This window comes from Xiphias gladius, chromosome 1 (genome assembly GCF_016859285.1).
Source record: "Xiphias gladius isolate SHS-SW01 ecotype Sanya breed wild chromosome 1, ASM1685928v1, whole genome shotgun sequence".
Taxonomy (NCBI): Eukaryota; Metazoa; Chordata; class Actinopteri; order Istiophoriformes; family Xiphiidae; genus Xiphias; species Xiphias gladius.
Window position 1 is genome coordinate 16,255,952 of NC_053400.1, and position 14,447 is coordinate 16,270,398.

Here is a 14,447-nt window from a genome sequence, read left to right on the forward strand (position 1 = left end):
AAAAGTTGTAAGTGATGAACCAATGTTACAGCAGATGTTGGTTTGGTAGTTGTCAGTGCATTGGTGTTCAGAAAGATAAATTATATGTAATATTGGATACTTTGAGCCAGGAAGGTATATGCATGCTACTCTTTTCTGAAGCATTATAGCCTTCATCTTTTTTTTGCAACTCTTTGAAACTCTTTGTCAAGAAGTTGTATAGACTTTAAATGACACTGCAATAACCAGAAATGTAGCTTTGAACTACTATCCATATATTCCTGTATAGCAAAAAATCAAGTGTGATCCCCAAATTGACTTCTGTAGCACTTTCAGTCTGCCATGGGCTAATAATTCCGTCCTAGTGTGCTCAGGATCTTTGTGGTTAGCGCGTTACTGTCCATGGCAAATAGACTAATGACCTGATGTCACTAGTTAGAATCCCAGGTGTTCACACTTCTACTATGATCCATAATTAATATGTTCATCTGCAGATGTGTTATCAAAGTTTTTTGGAATTACATTCAAAATAAGTGTGTTTTTAAAGGACATAAATGTCTTCCACTGTAATATTATTATTATTATTATTATTATCATCATTCATCATAGGTTCGGCTATATGCACTGTTAGACAGTAAGGTTAAGGTAGTCTTGTTTCTGCTTGAAGCTGTAATTTGTTTGTAGCCAAGGCCTATACCAACTGATGATATTGCTTTGCCCTTTAATTCATCCCCCCAATCGATGCAGGAGCCAGTGATTACACACTAATGCGTTCTTCCCTTCCATTTTGTGAATCATTGTACGGTTGGTTTCATCTGGTAATGAGAGACACAGTAAAGGTGAAATGCGTGTGTGCGCTCTGTTGTGTTTGTCTCTGAAAGAGTGGTGTGTGCTTGTGTGTGCACGTTGTGCTGTCTGTGTGTCTGTTTTGTTATGTGGGTGGGTGGGATGGGGGGAGTTTGGAGTGTGTGTTTGTTTGTGTTTGTTTCAGGCAGTCATCTCCTACAGTCTGCCCCTTTAGCCATGATGGCCTGTTTGTGAGACGCAGACATAAAATTATCAGACTGGTCGTTGTCTGCCTTTGAAGTGTCTTGAGCTGTCCATCCTGATTTGTCAACCAGAGGGGGATCAGCCCAGTATGGCTTCTGTCTCAAGATTTCTCATCTCTTGTGTTTTTCTAAAAGAAGGAACAAAGCTTACCAGCTCTTATTATGCTGACCATGTATGGTTTAATTCCATTAGTTAGAGGATGCATTTTTCTTTCAATGCACCTTTAATAGTTGCTATTAATTTTGGTGTAAATTTTTTATATTTTAATATTTCACAGCTTTTAGGTGGACTTTGAACAAGAAAGATCTTGAGTTTTGAGCACAGTTTTAATGGTTCCCATAATAATTTCACTGACAAACTAAGTATTACTCTGAAAAACTAAATAGTTAGAAAATAAGACATATCTAAGCTGAAGAATAATTGCAAGAGATACAGTGAGAATTTATAGCAAATTACAGGGTGTACGCAAAAGTAATTTCAATATGCATTGAAAACCAAAATAACCTTGACATTACTTAATCACAATTTCAAACTGCTATAAAGGTAGATTATATATGGCTGCATGCCAGTTAGTTTAGTTCAGTTCAGGTCAGATCTATATTTTCCTACAACAGGAAGTTACTTTTTCAATAAGGCAGCAAAAAAACATAAACACAATAAAAACACAGTTAGACAACTAAAGACTTTAAAAGTGCTGGTACCATTCAGTACAGTATAGAATAAAAGCTTTGTGTGATTAAAAACCAAAAAAATCTGCAACTATAAGAATAGGGATAAAATAAGATAACTGGAAATGTTATTCAGCTGTAGAAGAGTTTTTGAAATCCAAATTTCCACATGTAAGAGGCAATATTAGATACCTAACAGAGCACCAAAGAGGCCAAGACATCCATCTTGCACAGGTATAATAACAATAATAATAACAATAATAATATTAATAATTACTATTATTATTAATGTTATTATTGTTATTGTTATTATTATTATTATTATGTGATTAAGTAATAATTTTAATGCGTTGAGGTACATGGTCTCAAACATCATAATACCAAATGCCTGAAAGTGACAAACTGCTCGATAAAGAGGGATAGCAGTCACACAAGTTAAAGGTTTAGAGATTTGACAGACATATACAGTACATGGGGGTTGACGAATGCTGCCAACTGGCAATCAACCTAATAAAACCACCTTTTGTGTCAGTGTTTATTTCAAAGCTCAGGACAGTTTTGATTAAATGATTATTTGTTTACCCGCAATATTTCCATTGAGCTGCTCAGTAGAAATAATAGTGCTTCATAGACCAAAGACTCATACAAGGGGGAAAACACTCTGACCTAGATATTTTGTCTCCTCCCTCTGCAGCTTTAGCAGATATGATTCAGGACTCTTGCGCTCCCACCCCCCTGTGTGATGGCAAATGAAACAGAGGCGTTTCTCCCTTTGCCAAACCTTAGTCAGAATAAGCAAAAAAATTAAGGAGAAAAAAATCATCCCATGACTGTCCAGAGTGACTGATCTACCTCAAAGATATGACCGTCCCCCACCCCCTGTTGCTCCTATACCCTGACACCTCCTGCCCCCTCCCCTTACCCCCCGCCTCAACAGCCTAATGACTCCTGGAGGTTCCATTTGTAAGGCTCCCATAGAAACACAACCACAATAGGCCCCATCTTGAGAGGGCCCATCTGGGAGTCTTTGTGGGGCCTGCTGAAAGCCACAAAGGCCTGCTGACCTAGAAACCCATCAATAAGAGAACAGGGAGCCCCACCGACAACAAATTGAAGAGCCATGGAATTTCCTGGGCCATCCTGAGTCCGTAGGTGAGGACATAGACTGGGAACGTGGGAGGGGGGAATTCTCCGGATGTTCGAGGATGACACGTCAGGATGTCATTCCCAAGCTGTCAGCTGTATGCCCATTACCTTAAACTGTCACTGCTGCCTTTGTCCTTGTGCCCACTCTTTGTCATTGTGTGGAGAGGCCTATGAAATCTTTACAAAATGTTGATTGTGACAGGAGGCAGTAGTAGCATGCTGGGTAGAGTTATGTGCCCTGCTCGGGGGGGGGGGGGGTTTCATGGTGATGATGCAGGCTGTTTTTTGTGGATTTGGGGTGTGGAAGAGCTGGGTGGCTGCTTTGTTTGCACTGGGAAAGGCTACATTTGGGAAAGTATGTTTGATGTTTAAAATTAGTTGTCAGTCCATTTAATGCCTGAGACACCCCTGCAGATGAAACTGTAATGTCATCACTCCCAATGAGAATTATTTTCCACTTGTGTTTAAAGTGTTTCTTATCACTTGTATATGCCTTTTAACCTACTTTTACGATAATAATACACCGGATGTGATAGGCACTAGAAGCATAATAATGAAAGGATGCCATTGCGATCGAAATTCACACAAAAAGCAGAGATTCAAGTGAACCAGGTGTCAGGAAGAATTTTGAGCACAGGCACTATCTTATCCTACTTCTGCCTCCTCCTGTTGGTAGTCCTGACAGCTGGGGTACGTTTACGTTCAGTGGGATGGCACAGGTGAATCCTTAAGACAGATGTCTCCCTCTCACCTCCGCTGCTGGTTGGGGAAATTGTAGGTGAAACAAGAATAATGTTAAGACCCTAACAAGAGCGCAGAAGATGTCATCTCTATTTTGATGGTCAGATCACACAGCAACACCTATGTTTCTCTGCCATGTTGATTGCTTCTTCATCTGTTCCCTACAAAAGGTAGCCCAAGTGTGGTCCTTACATCAATTACAGTCAGCAGCTGTGATGTGGTCATGAACTACTGGATCTGTGGTGTTTGAATGAATGGTCAGAATGAGACAAGATGTAATGATAGACTTGAGGATGATGTTGTATCTACTTTATCATTAAATCCTTTCCTCGGGCTTTAATGACAGTATTAGCAGTATGGCATTGAATGACAGTATCTTGTGTACATTTATTTGAGTTTTCCATTCACACTAAAATTCTGATTGTTGTCTTTTGTTTCTTTTTTAGAGGAGGACCGATATGATAGCTACTCCCGGATGATCTTAAAGTACTTCCTGGCAGAAGGGGTGGTATGTCGACATGAACTCTATGTGGCGGCAGCTCAAGATAACCCTGATGATATCTTACAGGTATGCGAGGAGGTGTCGTCTATTCTTTAAACTCTTGGGAAAGAATTTTGTAATGATAAGTATCATTTTTTCCCCAAACTACAAGTTTTGACAAACCATCCACAATGAAGCTAAGATGGCCTGAATGTGTCTACTTCAGCATCAACCCTATATAACAGCTGTACTGTCAAAAAGACATTTTTTTGAAAAACTTTTGTGTACTCTTTAATCATCAGAAGAGGTTGGAAATAGTATGCCTACTTTTAGAAGTGGTTTTTTTGTCACAGTATATTAATCAGCAACCACTGTACCACAGTATTCAGCCTGGTTCGTGATGATCAGACCATGATTTAGTAGATATTATAGGTGCACAACTTTCCCCAAGATGTATCAGGGTCAGCGAGGGTATCTGAAAGGTCGAGGGTAGCATGGTTGTCACATTGTTGAAATGTTTCCCGATGCATCACTCTGTGAAGAGAGGTGTAGCCCCAGACGCTGACTGCCACCCAGCATACAGGAGGAGGGCCTTTCTCCAACTGATTGATAGTGGGAGGGGTCACGGCCTCACCCTCTCTTTACATATCAAAGGCTTATTAAGAGAGGGGGACTCCCAATGGGGATATATCAGATCATTTAGTGTTTTCACAGCTACATTCACAGTATGCTAATCTTCAGATGCTAAGGTTGTACTTAATGCATTACAATAACATGCACACAAGAAATCAGCTTACTAGGATAAATCAGGTTAAAGCAGGAAATTGGAGAACGTGTTCACATGCGCTGCAACGCCTCGGTTACTTAAAAACCCATGTTTGCTTGGATTAACTAATCTATCAAATTTCCCACCCAGCCCTACAATGTTTTTGCACCAAAGGCTTGAAAGTTTTTGGGTTTTTTTTGTTTGGTATTGTTTTGTTTTGTTTTTTGGGGGGGTTCTTTTTTAATAGACATTTGTGGAAAGTCTGGGTACTGGTTATACAGTGAAAGAGCAGGCTCTATTATGAGAGTTTTTTGGGGTCTCGATTTTACACATAGTTTACAGTTCTGATTAACTTTGACCTATTTCAGTTTCAGTTTTAGTCAAACTTCAGATCTAATTATTTTTGATACAAGGACACAATGCACCAAGGATCAGTCATTCCTCTGCACTGCTGCTACGACAGTAGTTTTCCTGTCTGAACTCTTTGTCATGCACATGTGCTCTTGTAAAAAAGCCATTAGAAACCCAGTTAAGAGTATTCATGAACAAATAATCAGGTTTCTCTAAGAAAAATCTCACTGTTTGTATCTGGGTTTTTCTTTATTGTTTCACCACAATTAAGAAAACCAGGTTTGTTCTCATTTATGTGACTTTTAGGAAATCACAAAGCCGACACTGAAGTGCACTTAAATTGATCAGCAAGGCTGTACTGTTTTGCAACGCTGTGGCAACTTCCACAGTGAAATTACACAAAAACGAGAAAAAATTAAATGTCTTTTTGATCCATTACAATCAGCATATTTTAATTTATTGTGTTCATTTTATGTTTTTGTACAGGAACTCCCAGCTCCCATCTTGGACGATGTTGCTATCCACAAACCAGCAGAGCAGCCCAGGCTGTCTTGTGAACCTCACGACAGTTTGGATGCCATGAAGATTGCTTGGCGTTATCAGAATCTTCCAAAAGTACAGGTAATCAGGTGATGAAATGACAGATTGTGCTATCTGTTGATCCTAATAATGGCATCTTGTTGTCAGTACAGTATACGGTAGAATATAAGTAACATTGTGATCATTCTACTTTTATTAAAAGTCCAACATGTTTCTCTGCTAATGATGATATGAGAGAGACCAGCATTGGCTCTCTGCTGTTAGCGGTTTAGCAATTGTCTCCACAGCTAAATCCATCAGCTTCTAAACTCCTTTGTGGAGTGAATAAGGCCTCGGCCTCTCCTTTCAGAGCTGGACCAGATTACTCACACTTAGCTGGCAATAGGTAGGCTTTTTCACTGGTCCCCAACTCACATATACACACATACACACACGCCTGCACCCCTGCTTAGCCTGGGAAACAACAGTACTTTGCAGCCTGTGCATTGACATGTCTGCTCGCTCAACCCTATGACCCAGACCTGCTCCTCTGTCTTTCCCCAAATCCCTGCTTTTCCCCCTGCTAGGGTCGGCAGCCCTACACTCTTTCTTCCGCTTTGAGGAGAGGTGACCCTCCCCTTCTATTTCTCTGCAGTCTCCCCCCTTCGGTCTATAATCCATATCGCTATGTGGATTAACAGCACACAGTGTGTCCCTGGGGATCCTCTCCCTCTTTCTCTCTCCCTGGAAACTTCTTTATATCTGTGTCCTTTCCTCACCTCTCCCCCTTCCCCTGTAAAATCGTCTTTACAAACCACTAGTAAGCCCCACCAGAGGATTTGCATCTCAAATTCACCCCCAGAGTCAACGCTTACTTTCCCCTTACACACACCTCTCCTGGCATATCCCACTGTGTCGCTCTCCCGATGAAGACATCAGATCAAAGGTGAGGCCGTCAGGGCGGGGATGGAACGCTAAGCGGGTTGCCTAGCTCACAAAGAGAAGATGAGCCCCTGACCCCCCTGCCCTGCTGACCCCCTCGTCCCGCCAGGAGAGGGACACACCGGGGGCCCTAATCCAGATTAGGAGTAGATTAAGGGCCCCTCTAACAATGGAATCCCTGGTTTCACTGAGAGAGAAGAGCTAAAACTCTCTCTTTCAGCTGCAGGAAAACATCCGCCTTCCCCTGCGTCCCTGACACATTTGCTTTCACAGTCAGAAGTGGACATTTATGTGAAGAAATGATTAAGAGCATGCTCATAGTGGTGATTTAACTTCTCTGCTGTAGGAATGTTGATGATTGACCCATAAACAATGCAATTGCATTACCATAGTATTGTGGATCACACTCATTTAACATGTTAGAAACACAAATAAGATTATTTTTCTCATGAATTACTTAATTGTTATCTGTAATTAGTTAAATGCACACCATTTTTGTAAGAAGGGAAAAGCAGGCAGTAGTATAAGATATAATTTTAAAATGCTCTTTAATAAAGGGCTTTAGTGTATATATTCTTTACAATGAGTTTGAATCGTTGACCTCCTCAGAGTGCCCTGGCATCCTCCTCCCGGTTCGGGCACTACTATGATGTCTCCAAGATGATGGAGCCAGAAATTCGCCAAGCAGCCAAGTGCTACCGCTTCTACCTTCCTGAACATCCCAGCCAGTCATCACCCACATACAGGTAAAACAACAAGACATCATCCACAGAACGCATGGAAACCAATGAGACACCATCCGCAGAACACAGGCACACAAACACGACATCATCCACAAACCACAGTTACACAAATTAGACGTCATCCACAGAACACAGGTAAGCAAACATGGCATCGTTCACAGAATATAGGTAAACTAACAATGCAGACAGACAACATAATTTAAAGAGCACACGCTCTATGAGCTATGCAACCAGCATTTGCATTAGAGAAAAGTCGGAGAAAAGTTGACCTGAGAGGAAGAAACTCTAGATTGAGCTGTCCCCAGTAACATGCAAAGCGCTTTGCTTGAGATACAAATTTATAAGAATTTAACTATAGGGCTGCAACTAGCAATTGTTTTCATTTCAATCCCCATGTACTGTTTATCAGTTTATCTTTTCTCTTTTTTTAGTTAATTGTTTTGTCCTTAAAATGTCAGAAAATAGCAAAAAATGCCCAGCACAGGAGAATCAAGAACTCAAGTTACATTATTCAGATGTCTTGTTTTGTGCAACCAACAGTCCAAAAACCAGAGATCAGTCAGGTAATCGATCAATTCATTGTTTCAGCTCTAATAAACTGTGTGCATTTTATTACCTGTAGCTGCAGAAAAACAATACATTTTATTACTTTATTGATTTATTGAATTGCTTCAAAATATAAAAAAGTAGAAAGCTGAAATCACCTCGTATCATTTTGTTTATTTCACTGTTTGCAACTAAACAGTGTTTTTAAAAATTAAATTTTAAACACTGAATCATTCAGTATTATTACCCTTTAAACAACTGATATAAATCAGTTAAAATCAGCGTGATCTATCCCCTCTTCTGAATAGTTTGCCAATGGCCTAAGTCATTCACTCCTCAAGGTTACATACACAATTCAAGGTTGTGTATGTCTATTCAAATAAGGGCCTTGTTTGCTCAGCGTCTGTTTGATTTCTCCTGCGTTGAGTGTACTTAGGGTTCAGAGGTCATGCAGGCTCTTTACTCAGAGTGCGCTGCTGAGCACACAAGGGCACACGAAGGCACACTCACACACACTGAGTAAATACAGCAATCTGGAGCACAGAGGATGTGGAGGAGGCTTTATAGAATCCCTCTTCCTTTATTTCAGCAAACAGACTGTTTAACGGAGCATCCATGCAAACACATTAAATGCTGTGGATATTCAGTTTAAAATATGCATTTTCACAAGTGTGGACCATGAAGTGAGCAGCATTCGCTAACGTGCTAAATATCAGTTCACAGCCTAATAATGCTTATTAATAGGGAACAAATAAAATAATATAATATCTGCTCCATCGATCCTAGCAGTGTTTTGTGGCAGTCTAGTGAGTAAGAGTGACATGGTGTGTTTTTTTTTTGGTTTTTTTTTGTGCCGTTGTGGCATCTGAATGGGTTATAGATCTCACAGACATTTTGACAGCAGGAAACTACACCTGCACTGCACCATTGTGCCCCCAGCCCCACCCCAAAACTGACACACATACATACACGCACACACACACTCAGTGCATTACACACACACATGTACCACACAAACTCCTAAGCAGGCTACTCCCCCTTGCACGTGTCTACAGCCCCATGTTGATACCCTTGCTGTTAAATTGCTCCGTTTCACTTGAAGGCATAATTGGCACAAATTGCTCTCTAGGTGATACAGATCCTGTTGTTTAAGACCAAGCATCCCCCTTCTCTTCTCCTTTCTTCCCTCGCTGAAAGAGGAACACTGAGATAAAGAAGCTTCCCTGTGTATGATCCTAATTAGCCGATGCACCAGCCCCTGTAGCTAAGCACCTAGACCTTTTTGGTACCTGAATGAGGGGAGCTCAGTAGGGGTAGCCAAAACACAATGCTATCCTACACAATGGCTGCCAACCAGAGGCAACCTCCTGCTCAACTGCATGTCAAACCATCCCAGCCCCCTACCTCAGAGCAGGGGCATGGGCAGAGAGGCCAGGAAGGGTAGGTGTCCCTCTTTCACCGAACCAGCTCTATCATTACCCCCGCAGGGTCAGGAGGCACCATTGTTGGGCTGAATAACTGAAATAGAGTACATGGATATACTTGGTGCAAGTGTAATCAACACGATTGTGTATTACTGTTCATTATGTAGGGCTATTGACGTGTGACCAGTCTATGTGTATCAGCTTTTGTAGCTTGCAGGTCGAATTGACGACTGTCATAGCAGCCCACTGTGACGCACTACAGAGTGGTCATTACAATGGTGGGGCGTTCTTAAGTGGAGAACCTGTGTAAAAAGATGGGGTTAACATTCCTATTGGCCATCGTATAGGCATATAGTGGGCTCAGCAGCAATCCATCCCTTGACTGTTGCTAAATTTTGCTCCGATGGTACTGTATGCCCTTTGTCAGTGGTGCACATCTTACCCCTGATTAAACACCAAAATGCTGCTCCCTGTTAATTTTAGATACCAGCCCATTAATTCCCCCCCTCCTCCTCACTTATCATCTTTGTTGTGTGTATGTTTGTGCGTATGCGTGTCTCATCTGTCTGTCTGTCTGTCTGTCTCGGCACAATCAGATCCTCAGGGAGCTGACAGAGAACCAGTCATGTTGTAATTTAATCAACCAAATAAATTAATTGGATCTCTTGATATGGATCATCTGTCTGCTTCAGTGGCTCCAGAAAAGCACAGTCAGGAGGAACATGCTGCAGTCATAGAGGATTAAGCGACTGCAATGATAGGCTTGGCCCAGTTTTATCAAAATGGTTACGTTTACAGTTTACACCCCCTAAATAACCCTTTTATGTTCTCTTTCTGGTTGTCGTCTCCACGTTGTCCACTCTTTCCTCTCTCCTGTGCTCCCTCCAGTCCAGTACTTGAATCCTACTCTGCGTTGTTGAAGTCACTTCAAGAGGTCATACACAGGGAGGGCTTTGACGTATCAGCCCCCATGGTAAGAACCAGAACTCAACGACTTCTTTCCATTTGTTTCTTTTAGCCTGAATGCAGAGGTTTTTGCCACATATTTTCATCAACTACAACCTTATTTAAATATGTAGTAACTCTAATTATTGCCAACCATTTTAAGCAAGCCAACACATCCTTTCCACAAATAGCAATCATACAGTAACTCTATGTGTATGTATTTGTGGCATGGAAAAACAGCAGCCAAGGCAGCTGAACATGGAACAATTGTCCACTTCAGACCACCATTCCCTTCATGTTAAGTTTTATCACCTCTCAATCCATTCAACCAATTGAGTTAATGTGGAATGTTAAAAGGTTCAAAGATTGCATAAGTTTCTTTATTTATTTGACTCTATATTAGTACAAAAATCACATATCAGTCCAATTCGATGTACAAAATTTGTGGATTTGTTTGTGGTTTTGACAAAAAACATTGCTGAAATGAAGAAGCCATGTTGTAAGCTGCCGTCACACAAAAAGCCGGTATGCATCAATTTTTGCAACATTCACTGAATATAATTAAAGGTGACCTATTTGACTTGGTACATATGTGTGCCAGACTGCCAATATCTGCGTGTAGTCTCACTAATTACTATGAGTCCAGTCAAATTTTTGTGTATTTAATTTATATTGTATGATATACTTTAGAGGAGCATTTTTCAAAAAAGGGAAACTAGATGCATCTGTGACCCCAGGCTCTTCTGTCACATTCCAACCACCACTTCTCTCAAGTCTGTTTACCTCTCTTTCACCTGCTTGGGTTGGCCTCACCTGTGTATGTCCCAGCTGTGTGTGTCTTACCTTTGACATACATCTTTTTAATAATCATCAGTCCTCTACAGTACACCAGAAACATCCATGGCCCCGTCTGTCTCTTGGCATTCCTATTTATGTTTTCCACAGGGTCAAGTGTAATTCTGTCAACACATGCCTGCATATTTAGTATATACTGTGTGTGTGCGTGCGTGCGTGCGTGCACACGCCTTATTCACCTACATTCGGTGACCCCTCTGCTTGTCACCTGGAGCCACCTCTCCCCCTGTCACTCACATAAAGGATTTACCTCCAGTACCCCCTACCCTTCCTCCCTGAGCGCTGTCACTCACACACCAGATTAACTGCTGACATCATTAAAGCAGTGTGGCCGGCTGACATGCCGTTGGCAGAGCCCAGGAATGCAGACCGGCACAGAGTGACATGGGCACTGGCACAAGTATGCCCAGTATGGGTGACAGTTAGTGTGTGTGCATTTATTTGTTAATCTGCCATCATGGATTGTTAACAAGATGCAGATTTCATAGTAACTATTATGTAAATAACAGATTAGAACAAGGATAAGTCTCCCTGAGCATATTTGTTTGAGTCTCTCTGAGAGGAGTGGCAGCAGGACTGAGTCTCCACAGAGACTGGGTAGTGATTAGGATGTGGTCCCAGGCTGGCTGTATTCTATATGGCTGGCCTCTACTGGCAGTGTTCCCTCATTTTTCTATAGGCTAAACTATAGGAGTTAAGTTTGGCCTCTCCTCTTGATGTTGCCGCAGCAACACTCATGTTACCACAGTTCCCCCATGCTGGTCTGGACACATAGAAACAGATTTCTAATTCTTCTAAAACCTATGTAGGCAAAGCCGGGTAAACAAAGAGAGGCAAAACCTTATAATGACGAAGGCACACACACATCATTAATATTAAAGTATAGTAACATATAGAATTGAAGCACTGACGTTGAATGGTGTAGAGGAGGATGAACGTAGAGTCCAACGCGAGAGTTCTCCCTTGGGAAACTATGAGCCAACTGTGAAAAACTCCCAGAAACAATGGGGTTTATTTTTCTTAGATGCCTGTGATTCTGATCCAGATCCAAACGAAGCTTAGGTCATACTGTTGGGAGAGGAAGCAATGGGGAGTGGGGCGGAGGAGAGTTTGGGAGGGTCGAGATAATAGAGGGGGAGGGATAAAGGCGAGGGGAGGCTGGAAAAAAGGAAAAAGTGAGCAGATATTAGGCCAAGCTTTGTTAATCACTCTTGGCTCTTACCTCAGTAATCAGGAGCCATCCTGAAGAAAACCCAAATAAAAGGCAATTGTACTAAAGGTTAGAAACCTCTCACAGTTTGGACAGACTCCTCCATTCTCTCAGCTTCAGTGATATATATCCCACCACTATTTGGCCACTTTTTCTCTGTCTTCATGAGAGTGGGTTACCGTTGATCTCTTGCGGTGGGGTGGGGGGGTTCAAGGGAAGGCACTCCACCCTTACCCAGGCCCCCTTGGCTGCAGAGCATTGCTGTGGTGCCAAGAATGTGCTGGGGTTTCTGGGTGGCAGCCATATTGGAAGCCTGTCTGACAGGTCCATTGTGCGTGTGTCAGATGGCCTCTGTGATTGGGCAGTTGTGTCCAGTCACGTTTGGGCACTGTGTTCCGATCGTCTGTGCTGGTGAGCAGACTGTCCAGTTGCTCTCCCCCAGAGTTTGAGAATACTACCCAAGACAGCAGCACCTTAATGAAACACTTCAAAAGCAGTTATGCTTTTATCTTCAGATGCACTCTGTGAACTTTGGTGAAATCAAACAGTTTTATTGCACTAGTATATACTGTGGGCGTGTTTCAGGAGAATATTACATATGTCCATGATTCTTTACACATTTTCAGCATTCTCACCCCTTCTTTTTGCTCGCTCTTCCTTTTAGTCGAAGTCACGTAACATCCTGCGCATTGGGCTTCACTCTCTTGGCTCAGCTCTTTGGGGTGATGACCTGAGTTGCCATGACAACCCTACACATCGCCACGCCCTCACTACCTTTCTCTATGGACTGCGTGCTTTGCTGAGGTCATCACTGTCAGTTGCGGTAGTTACTGTACCTTCACATCTCATCCAGGTAAGACGATGTTTGACGCATGAGAACGACTCGACAGAGTTCGTGAGCATAAGCATCCACTCAGAGTAAAGCTTATCTGCATGTGACTACTAGCTGGCCTGATATAAATAATGATGTACACACTTTTTTTGCTAGTTTTAAACAGTTTAAAAAAGTTTGTCTCTAGTTTCTGAGGTGTGTGGTACAGCAAAAATATAATGATATGCAAGGGTTACAAGTCATAAGTGAAGAGGATTCTACCCTCTTTTTCACCTGTTTTTCTTCGCTCCCCTTTTGTCTCCTACGCACATACCTTAAATTGCCCTCAGAGGGATAAATAAAGTACTGAATTTGAATTGACTTGAATTTACCAGTAATGGACACTTAGGATTTTCTTGTGTGCGGGTTGTTGTTTGGGCCATGTACTTTTGCTTTGTCTCGTTCATTAATGAGGCACGAAGTTGGAAGGCTTTTGTAGTGAGGCCTCCTCCTGACCCTGTGGTTCATTGTCACCCTGGTATGACTCAGGCCTATGAGGGGCCTCTTCCTCCACGCATCACTCCGCACTTCATTCAAAAGCCTCTTAATCTATGTTTGCTTATTTGGGCTTTAATTACTTGAAGCTGTACACAGTGAGAGTGTGTGTCTGTGTATGCATTTTATTCTTTTACAAATGTCCCTCCTTGTAGTAATGTGTGTGTGTGTGTGTGTGTGTGTGTGTGTGTGTGTGTGTGTGTGTGTGTGTGTGTGTGTGTGTGTGTGTGTGTGTGTGTGTGGGAGGGGGGTGGGGGGGTATGAGTCCGCGTGCATGCGTCTGTGTCCAGTCTGGCCTCTCAGTGTGAAGGTGGAGTCATCTGCTGAGGCATATGGCAAACCACAGCCCTCCCCCAAACACTCGACCATAGAGGCACACTCACCAGAAAAGCCATCTGAGACATTTTTTACAGAAATGTTTTATCTTGCCCATACTTCAAACACCTTACTTCCTCATAGTCATCATTCACAAGAACGTGGAAACTGTGTTATCTGTGATCCCTTTATACAAAGATATAGGTTGATACTTAACTTTCAGAACAGCTGTGTTGTCACAACATGCTCTGGCTCCAGGCCTATATACTCAGTGCACAGTGGCGTTGGCCTAGTCAAAAAAGGTAAAGTGGCTAACTAGCAGATGTCAGCTGTGGTGGGAGCGGTCCCCCTGTCCCTCTCTGGCCCGGGTTCCAAACCCTTAATCTGTCTCCTCCCTTTC

At 42.2% G+C, this 14,447-nt stretch overlaps 1 protein-coding gene across 2 annotated transcripts in view; it reads left to right on the forward strand.

Annotated features, from left to right (window-relative positions):
- elp4 (elongator acetyltransferase complex subunit 4) overlaps positions 1-14,447 on the forward strand; it is a 54,324-nt gene that overhangs the window by 2,688 nt on the left and 37,189 nt on the right. Inside the window, exons 3-7 of one of the 2 annotated variants that reach the window (XM_040134132.1) lie at positions 4,031-4,152; positions 5,669-5,803; positions 7,253-7,389; positions 10,245-10,329; positions 13,031-13,219. In XM_040134132.1, coding sequence (XP_039990066.1) covers positions 4,031-4,152; positions 5,669-5,803; positions 7,253-7,389; positions 10,245-10,329; positions 13,031-13,219 — 668 coding nt within the window. The remainder of the gene's footprint in view (positions 1-4,030; positions 4,153-5,668; positions 5,804-7,252; positions 7,390-10,244; positions 10,330-13,030; positions 13,220-14,447) is intronic. The other variant, XM_040134141.1, reaches the window with a different exon arrangement.